The sequence below is a fragment of the Periophthalmus magnuspinnatus genome, chromosome 8 (assembly GCF_009829125.3).
Source record: "Periophthalmus magnuspinnatus isolate fPerMag1 chromosome 8, fPerMag1.2.pri, whole genome shotgun sequence".
NCBI classification, from domain to species: Eukaryota; Metazoa; Chordata; class Actinopteri; order Gobiiformes; family Gobiidae; genus Periophthalmus; species Periophthalmus magnuspinnatus.
This window is the reverse complement of record NC_047133.1, coordinates 26,749,423-26,771,038: the sequence shown is the minus strand read 5'-3', so window position 1 is coordinate 26,771,038 and position 21,616 is coordinate 26,749,423. Positions and strand designations below refer to the sequence as shown.

General features: G+C 40.5%; 1 protein-coding gene across 2 annotated transcripts; it reads right to left on the bottom strand.

Moving 5' to 3' along the window:
• Window positions 1-141: 141 nt before the first annotated feature.
• On the bottom strand, window positions 142-20,950 carry tex2 (testis expressed 2). Of its 2 annotated transcripts, none has more exons than XM_055223555.1 (13): window positions 20,602-20,950; window positions 19,881-20,007; window positions 11,321-12,881; window positions 10,331-10,531; window positions 9,091-9,433; window positions 5,317-5,615; window positions 4,749-4,892; window positions 4,575-4,674; window positions 3,411-3,531; window positions 2,901-3,023; window positions 2,450-2,659; window positions 1,886-2,006; window positions 142-1,614 (listed from the first exon to the last, which is right to left on the bottom strand). In XM_055223555.1, the coding sequence occupies exons 3-13, from the start codon at window positions 12,851-12,853 to the stop codon at window positions 1,459-1,461; spliced, it is 3,351 nt and encodes a 1,116-aa protein (XP_055079530.1). In that variant the 5' UTR covers window positions 12,854-12,881; window positions 19,881-20,007; window positions 20,602-20,950; the 3' UTR covers window positions 142-1,458. The 2 variants fall into 2 exon arrangements, with proteins under 2 accessions (XP_055079530.1, XP_033826651.1); XM_033970760.2 differs by having other exon boundaries at window positions 19,914-20,007.
• Window positions 20,951-21,616: the final 666 nt, after the last annotated feature.

Sequence of the window (21,616 nt, the reverse complement as noted above, 5' to 3'; positions counted from 1 at the left end):
AAGCGTGTGTGTTAAATTGTGAATCTGTCATTGTGTGTGATGTTATGAACACTCTGTTCCAGTCTAATTGGCCATAACTAGATCACTATGTAATTTTCAGAACATACTTGCATGTCATTTACTGGAAACTAGGCCACAGAATTTTCAAGCAAAAGTTTTTATTGATCCACAATGATCAACTGTAACATTTTGTGACATCACTGAACACAACAGTAATGTTACTATTTTAAGCACTGTGCAAAAACACCAAAAATGGAAAAACAATGGGACTTGTAAAAAATAAAAGTAATGGCACAAAACGCATCCACTTCATTCTCAAAATGTGATGGCTCACTATGAGGGAATGTTGATTATTTAAAGGCACTTTCTGCCTCATTTCACAATACATATTAAAACAAAACATAGATTCACCTTTAAAAGCGGCTGGATGTCTTGGCAGACTGGAATAGGCTGTTCTAGTAAACTTTGTAGGCGACAGTACACACATACAATACAGAAAGAACACAATAAATACTAACAGCATTCATTAGCTGGATGATTGCTTACAATAATAAATAATATGGCTGATATCCAGTTAGATGAAAACATCCATGTAAGTCTCCTGATGTGATCAAACACCTGTACATTACATCTGTTACAAAGAAACAGTGCTTCAACTATTGGCCATTCAAGTCCATTTGTAGTTCTCCACTTCAGTTGATTGCTTGTTTGCCACCACATACTGTACACACAAAACACAAAAATGCTTTGGCAATAAAAAACAGTTATTACTTATTTTCAACTCCAAATAAAAGGTCAAAAAGCACAAATTCTTGAAAGCTCATAGTTAACAAGTAACTCTTCCTTTTTTACATTCATCTATAGGCATTATTAAGCTACTGTGTTGGTAGAGACATTTATATAACCCTTAAAACCAGTTTTTGTACAACCTTGAATCTACTCTAAGCACAGCCTGAATGTATTGCCTATCTTATAGCAGTTAGAGCCTTTAAGATGGACACAGTGTCAATATTTTTTTGCATACATGACACCTGTAAGAAGTGTTGAGATCCCTGTTAAATGATTATTCACAACCTCAGAGCAAAATTACTATAAAATGCAGACAGTAACATAAAGAACTTTATTAAACAAATAAAAAGTGACCTCCAAATTGTCAAATAAGAAAATGGTCGCATGTTGGTTAAATGTGATGGCTATTTGGCAATCCTATTAAGTGATATCTGAGTCTTAGTTTTGGATTCTTTTTTTTTTTTTTTCCAAACCACTAAATCATACTTTCAGTTTAAGAGCTTTAAAGGCAGCCACTGGCAATTGGACAAAAATGAAGAAAAAAAAACAACAAACAAACAGTAAGAGACCATTGGGATGATCTCAGCTGTACCTACAGTTGCTGATGGGCCCGGTACGTCTTTTATATTCAGTCATATTGCCATGATGTTGGTTTACATGTCCTCCTGTTTACGTTTCTAACTCAGAGACCTCAGATTCAGACAGTTCTGGGTCCTTCAAGGCCTCATTTGTCACAGTCACCAGGTTGACATTTGAGCGCGTGTCCATCGCAGAGTGCATTAATGGGAGCCACACATCGTCCATGTTTGGCATCACAAAGATTTTCTGCAGCATAAAAAGAACATATCAAAGTCAACTGAAAGTAGTAGTAGAAAGTAGCAAAACAATAAATAACACTAATAAAGCAAGCTATCTGTTAGTTATTATATAATTGCTATTCCTCCCTCCAGTGTAAAACTGAATCTTTACTGTCCATCATATTAGGTCAAACAGAAATAAAGGTGTGTGGTAGGATACTTTGATATTTCAATTTCAATGTTTATGTGTGTTGGAGGATAAAGTATATATAATTATTTCCCAAAAAATAAGAAATTACCTGAAACTCCTGATTTAGTTTTTTCTCAATCCAGTCAGTTACATGTCCCAAGGTAACCTCTCTTTCACCCAGTTTAGGCCGTGCTTTAAGTTCCAGGTGAGGTGGAGTCCGGAAACCATACCTGACCCAAAAGAAAATGCTTCTTAAAATGTTTGAAACAATTGTTTGTTATCTGCTTGTAATGTTATGGTGCCTTGTAACTTTTATGGATGCAGAACATTTTCATAAAGGGTTAAATAATACCAAAACTGCCTGGTTGTTGTGGCAGGTGTTGTTTAAAAGCTTATTTGGGTATGCATAAACCATTTGCATTTATTTTGTTCATTTATAAATTTATTTGAATATGGACAGTGCCCATAAGTATATAGTTCCTTTCCAACTGTTTTACCACAGGGTGTAAAATGCCAAAAGACAAAATTTACAGTATATACAATAGGGTTAGAAATGCATGTCCAACTACAGTATTTTCATATATTTGACCACCAGAGGGAGCACTGACAAACTGCATCCACTAGTGACCTGCATTCAATTATTCAAACATTGGTTCCTTAGAAATAAACGTACCATATTCTGTCCGTGGGAGGGGGCGGGATGTTGACAGCCAAGGTCCCCTTGCACTCCTGAACCTCCACAGTGAGCAGCAGAGGCGTATTGGACACCTCCTCCATCTTCTTCTTGATGAATTCTGTTTCTGTAGCTTTCTGAAAGTATTTTGACTTGGCAATTTTGTCCACAAAGCGCATGATCTTACTCGGCCGGTGCCCTCCCACGTATCTACAAGAAAAAAAGGAGAAGGAGGGGAGGCAAGAAGTGAGTCAGGTTCATAATTAATTCATACTAGCATCTCCTGCCTCTCAGCACCCACACAAAGATGCTGTGTGATGGCGTTACATCAACAAAATGCGCCAGACATTTGCACATAACTAGGTAGCATAAATTTAGTGGTCAGAACAGCATGCCCCATCACACAGGTTTTCTTCATTTCGTATTAGGTTTTAAATTGTGCTGAACTCACCCCTCGCCTCCAGGTAAAATGGTTTTGTCACTGAGCAGCTCGGGCGGCTCTTCTTCGTCTGATGAGCCAGCACTTGAGGATTCCTCGTCACTGTCAGCTAAACAGTAGGTTCTAGGCCTGGACCTGTCAAGCACACATATATATTTTACGCTCAGTGGCAAGTACACGCATCAGTCTTTTGTAACCGTTGCATTCCTTAATGTTTATTTCATAAAAAAAAAGAAAAAAAAAAAGATTTTTCATAATATTTATGATAAACAATCCAGGCAATTGGGCAAATATTGGCATCTTTTCCCAAACTCACCATTGAATGTGTAAATCCACGGGAGTATGCATTTAGAGAGAGGATTGGTCGAAGAAGAAAAGGGTGGAAGAACCAGCAAAATAGGATGCATAAATAACACGTATACCAATATGGCTAACTCAACAATTATAAAGGTGAAAACACACTTTAAAATTGACAAATGGATTTCATTTTCTTTTTTTTCCCAAAACAAAAATCTGTCTCACCATTCTTTGCCTTGCTCTCCAAGCCCCTCCCCCTCCTTTCCCAGACGAGCTAGGTTCATCTTAGTTTCCAACGTCATAAGGAAGGACCCTGCGTAAGTGATCTCCAAATCAAACCATAGACCTAATAACAAAATACAGACAGGATTAGTTTAATGAAGTATTAAAATAATATATATTCCACTGACAACTTGTTTGCCTCCTGAATTCATGGTGTTCATAAAAGCTCATTCATATGGTCTAATAATGTATATAATGATAGAGTAACAGTGTTCAATGCACACAGAAAGGGTCAGTTAACAACATGCACTTCCAATCCACTCTGACAAAATCCACAATGTAGTATGTAACCTTTTAGCCTCACAGAGCCCAGGATCAAATGCCAAAAATGTATGTTTGTGGCCAGATGCACAGTAGCTACATTATCACTCTATAGTGTCCGAAAATTTTGAATGAATGCTACCTTTAGTATTTAATACTATACAATAGCTATTGGTTATCTACATACATTAGGCTAAATTCTCTAAGATGTGAAGTAACCATTCAGAGCTTTATTGCCATAAATAGTATAAAATAGTTTGTTTAGGTGCCATATATAATGTATACAGTGAGATGATCTAATATTATCTTCAGTATATGATGTCACTGCTACACTTTTACTATCTATGGCCATGTTCTTCAATGCTTGACAAAAGCCTTTCCTAAGATACTAATTATGTGCTTGGATCCACTGACACAGCGGCATGAGTAAATGTGTGGGTGTGTACTTTCACAGACACAAGGCAGTAATAACATCACACTCTCTGCTGTGAACAGTGGCTGCCAGGGGAAACAGAAATAAGACAACAACGATGCCACTCCTGTGTAAATGACTGAAAAATTATTCATAAAAAATATAGACTTTAAATAAATGGCTACATATGACACATATCCAGTGGTACAAATTTCCAATTGCAAATGCAGTTATAGTATAAAGAAGGAATCATCCATATTTATCCTCATTGTATTGATTACTTGTTCATAATTACTGTAATTCATTTAGAGCATGGTATGTCGGGGGAGTAGACTCGAGGAATTAATCACTGAAAAATATCTTACGGGCAAAGTAAATGTAAAAGTTTAAAACAAAGAAGCTACATTTGAGAACATATGAAATGGGTAAAGTACCTTGGTGGTCCACAGAGGGTTTGGAGGCGTGGAGGATCTTTGGGATGGAACAGCCCATGTCTAGTTCAGTCAGAGTCAGCTCATTCATAACATAGGGCAGCTGAAACAAGAAGAAACTCATCAATACAAACCAAAATGTTTCTGAACTGAGTGTTAACTTGTACCTTTACTCACTCGGATCTTACTGAGCTTCATCTGGATCTTTTTGGAGACGACATCGGCCCAATACTTCTCACCAAGAAAGTCCCAGAAGATCCTCCCCAGAAAAGCGTTAACCCAGGCCTCAGGTTCTGCAGGGCCTTCTGAACTTCTCTGTTCCTAATGGGAAATAAACATAAAAGATTTAATTTAAGCCAAACATCTCATTGACACTATTTTACTGTCACTTCTGGGGCTGATGCGACAGATGGGAAATTAGTGCAATAGATTTTTCTTAACTTTATTCCAAATACATCAATATACATGTAAATATCAAATACATCACACTGAAGGTTGTATAAATACTTTACCATGAGTTTTATCTTTTTTGTTATAATTATACAGTAACTTTGAGGGACTGACAAATACAACTCGTGACTGTGAATCACTCAGTATTTAAATAATTGGTTAAAAAAGCATGCAGTGTTGTTAGTGTTGTTTTTAAAATATTTTATTTTAAATTAAACAGCTATACTCAAAGATTATCCTTAGCATAAAATGTCCACATTGTCAGCATGCACAACCATTATGTTTTATGTCTTGCCTTTTGGGTTGCTTTGGGGCTGCTCTCAGGGCTGTTGCCAGAGCTGTCTTTACCAGTGGGACTTCTGGGCGGAGCTTGTGCAGTCACATATTTGGCCATGTAGACATTATAGTCCAGGAGCATCTTCTGTTTGGCCCCGGTGATGGGACAGGGCAGAGTGGTGGTAGGGGGAGGGTCTTTGCTTCTCCCCTGGACCTGGGACACCTCTTCCAGACTGCCCCGACTGCTGCTGCGACTCTCCGCCTCCAGGCACACGGACGTCTGGGGACTGCTGCTTCGGCTGTGGGCTGGCAGGAAGGCTATGAGGGATGGCATTACAAAAGAGCATATGTTCTTTCAAAAATATACAAAATTTAAGGCATAGAAGAAGAGATTCAAATGTGGCATAAACAGTGACATTTCAGTCAAATATAAGAAACTGGCAATGTTTGTCTACAAGATAATATCCATAATTAGAATATTGAGTATTTTTTTTAGTTTTTTTCTAAGAGGAGCTGATTAAAAATTAAAAGAAAAGACACAGTATAATAATAATAATAATAATAATAATAATAATAATAATAATAATAATAATAATAATAAATCCTTGAATGTCAACCAAGGAATTTATTGCCACATTTTAGCATACTGAAAAGTAACTGAAAAAATATTGTTTTAGGGATAATGTTCATTACCTAATCCTCTACACACATACATAGGCCTACTTACATACTGCCACTTGAACTTACTTGAACTGCCACCTTATTGTGGTGGGAGAGATTGCATACCTGAATGATCCTAGGAGCTATGTTGCCTGGGGCATTATGCACCTGGTAGGGTGTCCCATGGCGCACAGGTCCAAGGTGACTTGTACACTAAGAGCAATTCACAATACCCCAATGAATAGAGTTATAACAATGATTATGACGTCGCTTGGTAAGGTACAGTCGGGGCCCCATCCTGGAGCCAGGCCTGTAGTTGGGGCTTGAATGCAAGTGCCTGGTAGTCAGGTCTTTGCCCACGTGGGTCTGCTCTCCTGTGGGCTCTCCACCCGCAGGGTTAAGTGGAAAGAGGACTGGGAAGTGGTCGGGGACAGGTGTATTGACGACCATGGACCTCTCTGATGGGGGGGGGGGGGGGGGGGGGGGGGGCTTGGGCTCTGGTACCCAAGTCGAGAGGGGTTGGCTCCTCTACTTCTCTGATGTTGCCCACGGGAAGAGGTGGTGACTTGGTGTAGGCCTGCTTACAGCCCCACGGATCAGCCCAGTTCACCCCAGTGAACAAGAGGGTCACGTCCCTGTGCCTTTGGGTCAGGGACAGGTTTCTCACCAACAGCATTGCACAGACTTCTTGGAGTCCCTAGGAGGGGACTAGTCCGTGCACCAATCACTCCATTGTTCTACTGGGAAACTTCAACACCCACATGGGCAACGCCAGTGACACCTGGAGAGGGCTGATTGGGAAGAAAGGCCTCTCTGATCTGAGTGCTGTTTTGCTATTGGACAAAACACCATGTTCGAGCGCAAGGTGTCCATCAGTGCACATGGCACCAGGACACTCTAGGCCAGAGGTTGATGATCAACCTGCAGCTGCATGTCTTGGACACTCCAGTGAAGAGATCTGTTAAACAATCACTATCTGGTTGTGAGTTGGATATGCTGGCAGAGGAGGAAGCAGGACAAACCTGGCAGACCCATAATGTGAGGGTCTGTGTGTGTGTGTGTGTGTGAGGGTCTGTTAGAAACATCTGTTAGTGGGCCTTCAAGTCACACCTTCAGGAGAGCTTCTCACAGATCCTGGGGGGAGGCTGGGGACACTGAGTCTGAGTGGACCATGTTCTCCACCTCCATTGTCAATGCGGCTGCTTGTAGATGTGGTCGTAAGGTATCTGTCATGGCAGCAATCCCCAAACCTGGAGGTGGATGCTGGAATTAAGGGATGCTGTCACGCTGAAGAAGAAGTCCTATTGAGCCTTGTTGGCTTGTAGGACTCCTGAGGCAGCTGACAGGTACTGACAGGCCAAGCAAGCTGCATTTCATGCAGTTAGAGAGGGAAACATTTGGGGCTGGGAGGAGTTCGGAGAGGCCATGGAGGAGGACTATCGGTCAGCCTCAAAGAAATTCTGGCAAACCATCTGATGCTTCAGGAGGGGAGTGCAGTGCTTCACCAACACTGTTTACAGTGTGGGTTGAGAGCTGCTGACCTCGTCTGGGGACGTTGTCGGACAGTGGGAGGAATACTTTGAGGATGTCCTCAATCCCACCACTTCCGAGGAGGAAGCAGTTCTATTGTGGGGGTGCTTCAGGAGTATGGAATCCGGGGTGCTTTACTCCGGTCCATGTATGACCGGAGAAGGGTCTGTGTTTGCATTGTCAGCAGTAAGTCACTAGTTCTGTTCATTGTTTTTTCACTGTCATCTGGTGTTTGCAGATGATGTTGTCCTGATGACTTCATCGAACCAGGACCTGCAGCAGGCACTGGGGCAGTTTGCAGCCAAGTGTGAAGCGGGTGGGATGAAAATCAGCTCCTCTAAATCCCAGGCCATGGATTTTAACCGGAAAAAAGTGGCTTGCCCTCTCCAGGTGGATGGCGGTCATGAGCTTTGGGTAAAGATTGTAGATACAAGTGGTCGAAATGAGATTCCTCCACAGGGTCGCTGGGAGCTCCCTTAGAAATAGGATGAGGAGCTTGCTCACATGAGAGGAGCCTGAAGTAGAGCCACTGCTCCTTCCAGCCAGCTGATGTGGCTTGGGCATCTGTTCTCAGCGCCTCCTGGACGCCTTCCTGGAGAGATGTTCCAGGCACTTTCCACCTGAAGGAGGCCCCAGGGAAGACCCAGGACAAGCTGGAGGATCTCAGTCTCTCGGCTGGCCTGGGAACGCCTCAGGATACCCCTGGAAGAGCTGGATTAATGTGTGTGGAGAGGGAAATCTGGGCCTCCCTGCTCAGACTGCTGCCTCTGGGACTCGGCCCCGGATAAAGCGGAACAAAATGCATGGACTTACATACATAAAGAAAAAAATTATAATGCACAGCCACAAGGTTAGCATCTTTAATGTTTCTCATAAAACTGAGCCTTATAAACCCATAACCTTTCAGTGACTCTAATATTAGCATTATTATTACCATTCTCATATTAACAACTGCATCTGCAAAACTGCTTATGCTCTATCTGTTATAAATACACTCTTGAGTAATCTCATCCATCCTCTAAGATCTAAGTGTATACCAGTCTTTCCTTTTCAATAGGCCTTATTCTCATCGACTAATATCCAGTAGGACCAGTGCTGCTTCTCTGTGCATGTAATCCTGCTGACCCATTCACACACCCCTCTTTTCATTCACTCTAGGGACTGCCCCCTGCCTAAGTTGGGGTTTAGGAACAAACTAGCAAGAATAAAAAGAAGTTATGTATGCACTAGACTGAATGATGTACAGAAAATGATGGATTAAAAAAAACACTATTGAAAATTGGAAGTGCAGACTATAAGCATTTATCTTTCAACTAGAAGATTAGTTTAAACCACCCCTGAAGTGTGAAGTGACCTAAAATGGTCAGTTAAATAGATAAAAAAAAATCTTGATAAGACACAAACCAAAGGCAGCACCAGATCAGTTCAAACAAAAAAAGACAAAACCAAGAAAAAAGAGGACCAATCTGCCTACATGCCATTTGTTACAGAACCCGAGTTTGAAAAGGACTGACACTGTAATGTTTCTGTATTTCAGTGATTTCCAAGTGTTGAACATTAGTAAATACATGAAAACATAAGTGTGGAGTGTAAAATGTCTCACCACTCTTACTAATTGCAGGCAGACGAGGTTCCAACTTCAACCGTGACGCCAACAGAAATCTCCGAAACCATTCCTCCTTTTCCCGCCCGGTCCTCCCAAACAGGTAGATGGTTAGATCCCCTCCTCCTGAAGCTGGTCGTTTGAGCTCCTCTGCTTCGGGTTTCTCACATTTGTCCACCTTCTCTACCTTCTCACTGAGGCCTGTGGTCCTGTCCTCCACAGGCTCCACCTTCTCCCCCTGAGCTTTGGACAGGAAATCGTCTTGTTTGGCCAGCTCAATGCAAATGGGATATTTTTTATTCCATACTCTCTTCCTTGCTAAGCTCTGGGGCATTAGGTAGATCTGTAAAATATAGATCAACATTCATCAGATGAAGACTCTAACCATAGAAAAAATGTCTATAACAAATTGTGTATGACTTGTGTCGACCAGGCTTTTACTATTCTGTGAACTGGACAAAAATGTCTTCACTCAAATAACTTTTTGTCCAGTTCACAGAATCAGCTTTTTGTTTGACTTTAGACAAATGATTAGTTGTAGCTCTCATAAACCACAGGAGAGGTATTGTTTTTATACATTCATTTACATTTCATAATGAAAAAATATTAAACAGATCTATTATGATGATTCAGTGCTGTGTAACTTTTCTGGTGGGGGTTCACCACCTGCTTGCATGTTATTACTTTCCCTGGGGTGTAAATCTGTTTCTCTGCATGTCACAAAGTGGCACCAGGCTATGTTACAGGTGATATCTTTAGACACTCAAGCCCATACTAAGAATGCAATAATGATAAGTTTAATGCTCTACTGTGGAGTATCCCAGTAGCACTAATACATAGTGCTCTTTAATTACAATTAAATTACACCAGATTGCATGCCATTCAATAAACACAATTTACAAATTCAACAATAACTACAACTGCTCTTTTACATACAATTGCTATAAAATATAGTCAAAATGATTTTTAAAATACTTTGCCTTTACTTTACTTTAGCCTGGATTCAGCATAGTGACATATGACCAGCAGATATATTAATGCTGTTTACACACACGCCACTGTCACTCTCAAAATGAGTCATTTTCTCACTGACCTTTTAGCAAACATACTGTCAAGGTAAAGACAAACATGAAGAGACGTGTGCTTGATGTCACAGTCAACGCTCAACTAAACTATTACATACTAGGCCATGTCCAGAAGTGCAAACAGCAAAGCATTAAAATGCCAAATAAAAAATGACCTTGCTGTTGGTGAGGTCATAGATCTTCTGGCTAATATAGGTGACGTCCGGTTTGGGCTCGTTGTGGGTGGCGCGTCGGGAAATGTTGCGGTTGGGTTTGGACAGGCGCAGCACGGAGCCCTCCAGACGCACATACACAGAGTGGGTGAGGGTGGCGTGGTACATCTCAGGATCATAGTTAGCAATCTCATTCATCCAGCCCTGGGAAAGAGGGGGAGGTGTGAATATGTTCCAAGAGGTGAAGGGTTAAATGAAAATGTTTTAATATGGGGCTATAGAGACCAGACCCAACAGCTGTGTCCTCCTCCTCTGAAGTCATGAAGTCATGAAGTGTCAATAAAGAGAAAAAACCTATTGTTGATAAACACTCAGCATGTTGACATCTTCAATGTTTTTTGTATTTAACAGCTGCATAATTCTGTTCAGTGTGTTGCTTCTGTCTGTTCAGTGTGTTGCTTCTGTCCCCACAAGTCCATACTCTACTGACTGCTCTACCATCAATGTTTATGCCGAGAGTGGGATTCAAACCGCTTCATATTTTTTCCATTTTATATGTGCCCTTGAATAGCCTGAAGGCCAGAGGACGAGCTATTTTTCCCTGGCAGTATGCTTTGGCCTTGGTTGCTGTATCTGAAATTTGAATGGGGGGATCAAAGGACAAATCATTGATGTTAACATATAGTTGTATATTGTGCCTCTAGTGTTTGAAGAAGACCCGTAATTATCTAGAAGATAATTATACTTTTGGTTCCAGAAGTATAATTATCTTTAATTACTGACTTTGGTGTATTTCCACATTTCTAGTGTATTTTTCTGAATGGATAAATTGGTGTTTTTGACATTAGTTACCTCATAGTTGGTTAACCAAAGAAATGCCTTGAATTTCCATGGGAAAACATAAAAGGGGCTGGCAACTGGATTTCCCATGGTTTTGTTTCATAGTAATGGTAATTACATATACACAGCATTTGAAACCAAAACTGCTCTCACCTTGAATATTCCAGGTTCCTTTATGTCCAGTTGAGCCACATTCCAGTTATCTACCCTCCTTCTGCATCTCCTCATCCCAGAGGAGGAGATCCGAGGAGCGGACAGCCACAACACCAGCAGGGCCAGCATAAACCCTGCCATCACCCCATGTATCACTGAGTACATGTATGGAGGCAAAGGCAGGATCAAATACCAGTATACTAATTGCGTTAACAAAATGAGAGCCGTGACTGGAATAGCTTCTACTTCGTACGTATCATCTTCGTCTAAGTCCCATTCAGAAAGTCCTGTACTAACAGTTTGGGGGTGCCTGCAAATGGGTTGACTCCCATCAGGCGTTTCTGTATCTGTACAAATGTCAAAGTCCTCACTGTACAGCTCACAAAAATCTTCATCTTCCTGTCGAGCCACTAGCGCTGACATTGAGCAGCGGCCAAGAGTCAGAGAGGGTGATTTGGACAACGGAATTGTGGGTAACGACGGGAATGAAAAAAATACGGAATCGGGTGGTTTTCCAATGGGGGTTTCTTCTTCATCCTCCTCTTCAGCTTCGGCGCTCTCTTCTTTGATACTGTAGCTGCTGTTTGCATCCGAGTGACCGTTCACCGCTCCCACCCCGCTGAGTTCAGACGCGCTGGACGAAAGGGATTTACCCCGATGACCCCCGGATCCCCCATAACCCCCACCCATCCCGCCACTCTCATCCCCTATGATCTTACTGAAAAGCTGCATGGGGTCCGACATCACCTCTGATAGCCTCCGTTTGGTGTCTTCGATTTTGGCTTCCACCTCTTGCACCTTGAAAAATGACCTGCCGTCCGGTGACCTGATGGGAGAGGAGGGTGCTGTTTTGGAGTCGCCCCCCGCTTGGGTAACAACGACCGGTGAGGTGGACAGGCGTGGCTGGGAGAACTGTTTGAAAAGCTGCATGTTGCGGGGTGGTGGTCGTGAAGGCAGGGCATGTTGGTAAGGATGTGTGCTTTCTGGATCCTTTGAAGCTTCAGTGCTCAGAGATTTGACAAAGGACTTCATTAAGTGGCGATGGCGGACGTGGGTTGGCGCGACTGTCGTGGGCACAGATGGTGGTTCTCGAGACTCTACGTCATTGGACAAAGACCGGACCAAGCTCAAGAAAGGTTTAGAAGAGGACAGTGGAGTAGATTTACACGGAGAAGATGTGTAAGAGCTGGTGGATGGGCCGGCCAGGGGTCTTTCAGAAGGCCAAGACGAGCTGGTGTTAGTGACTACAGGGTTTTGATGAGGTGAAGTAATCGTCATGGCTGCTGAAGATGATGACGATGCTTCTTCTGCTAATGGTTCATACAATAGCTCCTCCCTGGTCTCGTGCCCTGATGTTTTTGGAAGGTAAAGCTCTTCCTCATCCTCCTCCTTCCCCAGCGCAGAGAAGTGGATAGTGATGGTGTCCCGGGAGTGAGAGCGTTGGACCTGCAGTTTGGGACCAGGGTTGTGACGCGAGGGCGGAGTGTCCACATGTTGGCCACTCCCCTTACTGCTGCTGCCCTGAGCGCTCATCACCAGCCTGCACAGGGCTCACAGCTTACTGCAAACAAACAAGGGAAAACAGACTGTTACTATTAAGTAAATATATATATAAATAATAATAATAAATATAAATATACAAGATCATTTTTGTCTTCAATTGACTAAATTCCAACTTATCTATAAATAAGTATAAATGATATCCAAATCTTGACTAATCCTAACGTAAACCTCCACTAACCAGTCTAAAAGATACTTCAGAGATTAAACTGGATCTACCCAAAATAATATTTGAGTTAGAACCCAAATATTATGTGTAACTCTACTTGTTATGTTAATACTAAGGTTGATCAATCACCTTTGTTATATGCAATATTTTGAGTTCCCTTTTAAAACATATAATATTTCTTTTTAAATTGTTGATCGCTACGGTACAGATTTAGTATCATTCTGAAACCCATGGATAGACTATAGTTGCATTATATATAAATAAGATACTGTAAAACATAGTAAAGATAATGATGTATGTTCACTTCGATTTAAGCACAAATTGTGTGTAATTCAGCTCAAAGACCATTAGACAGTAATGTGGGGAAAAAAACAAAAGCAGACTGGACAGGTGCGACTGTTCTCCTCAATCCATTAGTCTCATTATGCAGATCTGTATGTGACAGACCGAGTGGCTGTAGGCCCTGGCCTCTCCCTGCTTTAACATTAGCCCAATCACTCACTTGCTCTCACTCTGGCAACATGATTAATGGGTTTCTTCTGAGCAAGGATCCTTCTGGGGAGCTCTGTCAACATTTTAACTGCGTTTCAGTCCACTCGCCACAGGGGGCACCACAAAGCTGAGGAAGGAATTGAGAAGCAATATAGATGCTGAGACTAGTCAAAAGGAAAAGGAATACCATTTCAAAGCTTTATCTGTCCGTTATAGCATAAATATCTATCTCTGTGTAATATAGACCTCTACACATAAATTATACCACTGTAAAAAAGACCAGCGCTTGGGGATTGAAATGCCCAGGCTGTACTGTAATACCCACATTCATGTCTAATGGTCTTTGAGCTGAACTACACAAAATACAAAATTAAGCAACTGACCTAGATCTTTACAAATGTTTCAAATACAGAAAATGAGAACTTCACAATTCTATTTATAGGGATGCCATGAGTAAAAGCTATTATAATATCCCATGTGACCTTCCTGCTAATGAATTTTCTGTTATTTTTCCTACAGAAAAGCTTTGCAACATTGTGATATTTGCATAACTACAGTGGAAGTAGCTGTGCCCCATTACCTGCACAGACAAAGGCCTCTATTCTATTTTATGTCTAAAGTGGAACGAAGCCCATTCATCATCAACTTCCCTCGACCATAGCCTTGTGTTGGGTTATTGTCCCTGTTTATTCTTCCACATCACATAAAGCGCATCATACTCACTTACCCCTATCAAAAAGACATGCACACAAACCCACTGCCTACAACTGGCCTGTAATGGAGGATGCAGGCATGTACAGCACTTATTTTTGGTGATTGCGTGCCTCAGAAATGCCTTAGGGGCACTAGGCTGGCACTCTGACCAGACATTAGGAGATCGACTAACAGCATTTGACTTTCCCAGCCAGGCCATTTAAAGTGCTAGTATCATTCTGGCTATGTGGTGTGTGTAAGTTTGTCATGGCCACACTAGGAGAACGGCAAATTCAATATAAGCGAGAAGTTGAGAAAAAAAAGATGAGTACAAGATGAACCACAATGAGATGAGAGCTTGTAGTGTTTGAAGTGGAGCCAATTAGCTGAGCACTAATACATGCTGTAAGAATACAAATAGTAAACCATGCAATATGAATAATGGACTGTGGCAGTATATGTTTTGTATTCATGGGTTCAATTCAAACCAAATGGAACAGTATGTATGAATCTAGTTTCACCGCTTCATTATGTAGCCAGCTTCTACCTCTTAACATTATGGATTTAACAATAAATAAACAATAAATCAGTGAATAATGTTCCCTGTCTAAGGCTACTAGTAGGTAGAGAAGGAATAACTAATTGATAAACTGACCAACTCAGTGCATGTTAACCAACATAAAAGATCTCAAAGGCAGTGAAATTAATCATATTTTTATAGAGATGGACATTCAGTAATTTCTAATTGGAAGTATTATGTTTGTGATCATTTTAATGAAGGGATCCACAGTCAGTCGTTGGTCAGTATAAATATGTGTTTTGGAGCAGAATTCAGACTTTGGAAATTTGACTCATTTTTTATCAAATAGCAATGAGTCAAAGTTGTTCATGTTAAAGGAATTTATATTGAAGGCCATGTGTATTTCTTTTTAATAAAATAAAATAAAAAATATTGTGATTGATTAAAATAAGAAAAAAGATTGTGATTGCTAAGTTTTTAATATTGCGCAACCCTAATCTCAAGACCAATTTGTGCCAGTGCTAGGCTATAGACTGATTCAAAAAGAAAATAGGTAGTGCATGTAAAGATACTTTACAAATCTGCATGTCTAAATTGGGTTCATGTTCTGTGTTCGCTGCTGACAGACTGTGGTGTGTTTCTGTAGAGGAGGACAGACAGCAGACTGGCACAGAGACAACACTTCCAATTAATCAGAGTGAGCAGTGCCTCTAATCAGCTCAGCCCAGTGTCAGGGAGACAGCAGAGGAGTAGAGCATAGAGAGAAGACTTCAGCATCAGAGCAAGAAAAACAAATGACAAATGATCAGAATGGATCCACACCAAGAACTCTGGTCCCTATGGAGGTGTTGCACTGCGGTCGCCCACTGCTCCTGACAATGGTTAGGGTGGGACAGGAAAATTGACCTTTAAATGCATACAACAGGTTAGACAGGAAGTTTAATAAAAGGGAGTTACCTTAATTATATTTATGATTTAACAGGATTTAGACAATTTTGGTGAAGTTGAATCATTTTACTTAAACTTTACTCACTTGTTGGACATGGGCAGCCCATTTGACATAAGTAGAGGTAATGCCATGATCGTTATGACGCAGCTGTGCTATAAAGAATTGAAATTTGTCTAATTTACACAATAGTTATTATTTAACTTATAACACAAATTTAAAACAACACCTTCCCTGCATTTGGTCTATGCTTTGTATTTTTCAGTTTTTTCTCCAAAATTTCTCCACAAACTGCCACATTACCGCTGAAAAACTTTACTACTGTAAAACTTAACAAAGTAATAATCTGGAAAAAACATGTAAACGTGTCATATGCACTTTGAAAACTAGGTTTTAAAGATTATATAGATTATAAGATTATAAAGATTATACTGTTATTACAGTATAATACTAGTATGATGTATAATAGTACAGTGTATATATGGTATGTTGGTCCATGTAGGTTATATTGACATGTTCATATCATGTTTTTGTGTAGCTTCACATTTGACTGCTGCAGGGGGCTCAGCTGATGGACAGATGCAGAGGCACACTCCATATGTGTGGATGTGTTTCTGACAGGCTGTAGCCTCAGTGATGGATGGGCCCATAGCCTCACAATGTCACTCCCTCAGACTAATATGAGCTTAGCGATGCTTGTCATCTACAGAATCCTTGTGTGGAAAGCTGGGAATGAAACTTTATATTCTGATTTGTGTTGAATGTAGCTCTATTTTCCTACTTTTCCTGATCCACTCTTGAGCTCACTCAGGCAGATTTCACAGTGAAGTGTGAATTGTCAGAAGAATTAATTCATAAAAGCAATATAAATTGAATTGAACAATTAATATGATTTTTTCATATCCCCAACCCCTAAAAAGTAATAATAGCAATTATAATTATATTGACATGATAACAAAACATTTCATTATATTTATAATTTTCATAAATACTGTAACCTGTTAAACTAACCTGTAAAACCAGCCACAATGTCGCCTCATATTCCCAGTGGTCTGTTGTTCAAGTACTAACAAGAAGGGTTGGGTCCCTTCTTAGCCTCTGAGATCTGGGCGTTCTCAAGATGATATGACCATTATTTTCAGGCAATGCTGATCTTGTGGCTGTTAATTGGTTAGGTCTATTTGAATTTCCAACTAAAGAGAAATCCATGCCTTTATATAACATTGTGTCACTAAATCAAATGCATCAGCAGGAGCAGAGGACACCCTGACAATCCTCACTCCAAGCTATGTTGTGAAAGTTACATATTGTATACCTGCAAATACAAAAGCTCACTCTATAGACAGTATATAAATAAATAAATAATAAATAAGCCTTGTTTGTAGGTCAGATGGTGTCCTTCGATAATTATTGTTCAAGCAGCTATGACCCAACAGAGAGGAAGTCACACAAAGGACGTCCAAAAATAACTCTTTAAGGTGTTGGTCTCATATCAGCATTCTGAACACACTTAGCTGGAGAGAGGAGATTAAACAAGCGTGGCCAATACAGGAAAAGGGCATTGTTTAGGCATGGCTACTCCTTTCACACTGTCTGCTCATATATATCAGCATTAACTGACATACAATTAAATGTGTATAGAATGAGTTTTGTTGTTGTTGGTTTTGTTTGTTTTTTTTGTTTGTTTGTTTTTCAGATTAGAGCAACCAATGGTCAGTTCTTATCATAAAGATGTCTTTTGATATTAAATGTATGAACATAACCAATATGGACTTTAATCAGTGTCATTTAACACAAAAATACTCATTTTCCTCCTACAAAATATGAACTCTGCTCCAAACACAGGCTTTTTCTGTCAGAGGATTGGCTGTAGTAAGTTTAGTAGTTTGCAATTAAAAAGACTCAAGCAAGTCACTATTAAAAATGCAGTAGTGTATATCTCAGCAGATTCATGCATCAATCTAATGAAACAAACGAAAATGGTGAATTAATTCAGGTATAACTAATATCACCAGTTCTTCTCATCTCTTCTGTCTGATACTGAATCAAAAGTTGTCAGATGATGCTGGTTACCATGACAACAGTAAAGCTTTCATCTTGTTCTGCACTTCGTAAGCTTATCCTTTTGAGTGGCAGCTCAACCTTGAGCAGTTTGGTGTGTATACATTTATTATTATTCCTTTGTTATTGTAATAAAGTGGGGTATGCTTTTTCTATGAGGAAATGGCATCCTAAAGCTTTTTGCAGGTGTTAACACACAATCATATCTCACAGGGTGTGCAATACAGGCTGGGATGGGAGATATTACAAATGGATATCATGATTTTCTTGAAGCTAGATAATTATTTCTATTTTATTACAATTCATGTACACTTATTTTCCTAATGCCTTTAAGAGGTAAATGAAGTAATCTGCTTCTTCTGAAAGTTCACACCCACTCAGAGCCAACAGAGGCTGACCAACAGGAGAAGTGGGTGGGAAAAAGTGTATGTCTTTAAGCTGAGAACTGCATTGAATATAAAAATAGTGATCCCAATCACAAGCCCCAATATAGGATCATGAGTATAAATTTAAATGTGGATTTCTGAATATAAACAATTATATTTGGAAAAAATTTCCATCTTAGTTGGCAACAAAAAGCTCTAAAAAATGTAGGAAAACACCGGCTCCTCTTGGTTACAAATAAGGCAATGAAGCCACATTATCTGCATAATGCAATAATAACATATATTCGTTGATGACCTCAGTCAGTGTTTCCTCACAAAATATAAAGCTCTCCTTCTCATCATTACAAGTCTGTCACTTGCCTATATTGATATGAGTGTAGATCAAAAAGAAGAAAGCACAAAAGCAAATATGAGAGACTCCTCACATATCAAACATCTATAATCTGTGTTAAAGCTGCCAGACACACAAACAGCTCTAGGCTTTAGTATTAGTCATAATCCTCCCAATTACAAGATGAACAGAGTGATGTAGAAGCAAACAAACATGTCTATGTATCTGAGTACTGAGCAGCCAACAGCAGCTAACAGGAGCCAGCATTACAGCATCTACATTATTAAGTGTATTGTTTTTCCACTATCTTCTCATTCCAATTCTTTCATAGACAAAATTTCTTCCAACAGAACAAAACGTTGCTTAATTCTAACTGCTTCTGGGTGGAATATAACACATCACTGCAACGAATGGCACTGTTAACTTAAGGATCAAAGTTTATCTAAGTATAAGTTTTTCTACAATCACATAATAAAACATATTGAAACACTAATAACTTCACAGGACACCATGAAGGGAGCAGCTGCCACTGTTCTGACCTGGTCCAATCTGTTTCTGACATCGCGTCAGGACTTCCTCTCTGCTCTTTAACATTCACTTCCTGTTTTGTGACATAACCATACAAAGAGGAAAGCACCACCCTGTAACATTCTTTCTGCTGTGTTGCGATTTGAAAGGAAAAAAAAAACAACTGAATGAATGACCAAGCCATGGTTTGTCCGTTAGCATGTGTGACCTTTGCATGCTCTAAAGACAAAAACAACAGGACTATTCTGTAATCCCTGTGTAGAGACATGTACAGTCTCATGATAACATATGTGACCATTCACAACATATAACACCAGAGACAAATCTGAATCAATTTAAACCAGTAAAGTATGCTATATGTAATTATATCAGATCATTTTAGATTATTATCAGTAGAAAAAAGGACTATTGCACAAATCAACGTGAAGTATAAATGATGATGACCAAAACAATACAATCATGCTTAATTGTTCAACTGTTGTATCTCGCCACTGTCATATCACCAGCTACTGCTGACCAGAAGCCATAAACGTATTTCAATTTGGGATGAACTTTAACCTAATCTAAAAACATTCTACTTGCAGTTCACAAAAATGAAGTCAACCAGTGTACAGCTCTCTCTGTTTGTGCCTAGTTTTCTGTGGTTCACTGTCTCAGCAGCCTCTTGTGATAAAGAGCCGTCCAGCCCCTTATTATCAACACACAATTGCTTTGTCAGACAGTCCAGCTGCCACTGTTTGCTTTCACCCCAGCAGCAATTTGTCTAATTAGACTGTATTCTCTTCAGTGTGCACAAAACAAAGACATGTATAAAGCAGCCACAGGAAATTAACTTTTGAATATTGGTAAATTTACTTAAAATTCTTGCACCAACCTCAGAGAAGTAGAGACGGGTGGGCTGGCCTACCTCAATATTTTAGAGACATTCAATCTTCTCCTGCAGCACGGCCGGCTCAGACACAGGCCCTGCACAGCCATGGATCATGGTGCAGCTGACATGCCTGGGAATAAAACATAGTGGGGAATAAATGTGTTAGAGACAAGACACAAGGATGACTCATCTCTCCAAACCAAAATGCACTTTTAGTCCAAAGGAGAATCTTCTCTTAAGGAAAGCACTAAGCAGTTCCACGTGAATAAACCAACCCCTTCAAAACGGGTTCAGATGAGGACAGCCATTAGAAAGGTACAAATTATATAATAGGGGAAACAAACTGGACTCTGATCCAAGGAATAAAAGAGAGACTTATTAGAGGACTTAGACAGGCAGTGTCCAGTTGATCAATGTCTCATGATCTTAGACACTGGAGGAGGGAGGGATCTATACAAACCTGAACACTACAGGGCAGCATTTCATATACTGGATGTGACATTAGTACATTTGGTCCAATCAAAGAGATGCACTAAATGTGTGTTTGGACGGAGAGTACGCACACAGAGACGCTTTAATTCACAGGCTGTAGATTTTGCACATCCCACACTGATGCTTGTAACAGCATCAAATCCTTTGTTTTGTTCACATCTTAAAAGGCAACATGCATTCATAACATGGCCTTGATTCTGCGTAAGGCACACATAATCTACCTTTGTCTTACCTTCGGCTCTTTATCGCATCTCTGTGAGCAGGCGGTGGAGCAGCATCCTTAAATCTGAGTCCTGATCAGTGTCACCGTGGGCCAGCGAGAGAAGAGCGGCTCCTGTCCGCAGTCCCGCGCGCACCGCGGAGGCGAGAGGAGGCTCCGGACGTGGGCTAACTGTAACCGAGCCCTGCTGCACTGAAGCGGCCGTGGACCAGTGCTCTGTGAATGGGGCTGCTGGGTGCCACACCCCCTCCTTCACGGTCTAAAGGCTGTTTACACTCGCACAAGCTGATTCATATTTGATTGTATTGCAGCAGCCCAGTGTCAGTTGCGTCATGGCGTTGCAGTATGTCAAAAGACGCGGGTTTCCCTCCTCAAACAGCAGAGTACGAGCTACTGGCAGTGCCTCCTGTTTCAGTCATGCACCTATTCCACTGACATAGACTCAGGAAGTAACAAAGTGTGGATTGTGCAACTTATCTCATATTAATGCTACATCCAAAAGACAGATAAACAAAATGTAAGCTACTAAAACGTTAAAGCCTGGGCCAATTCTTTTCATTTGACTGTGCTGACACCTAGTGGCCAGACACTGTAGTGCTCCCTGAGTCTCGCATCAGTGTTAATGCGTTCATCGCTTAAGTGTCAAAACAATGTACAGCAAGTGATTTATTACTCATTTATTGACTGCCCGCCTAATAAAACGATTACACATATTTAATGACCTTTTGTCATTCTTTCAGAATGCCTAATTCTTTTAGTGTTATAATGCAGTGATTGACTTCACAGTGATGCACTGGTCAAGAGCAGCCTACCACCTGGTGGACACTTTTACGCACCGCCACCTTTCAAAGGAAGGATGAATGTGAATTTTGGTCCGATTTATTCATTGTGTAGATTATTTATTTAAGATGCCTTATGTTCTGATGCTCTGGTTGGAGTTCAAAGATGCACTCAAAAAAATCTAAACGAAGAAAGTGGGTAAGTGATTATAGGCCTGTAGGTAGACTGACTTCGGCAGAGGTGGAAA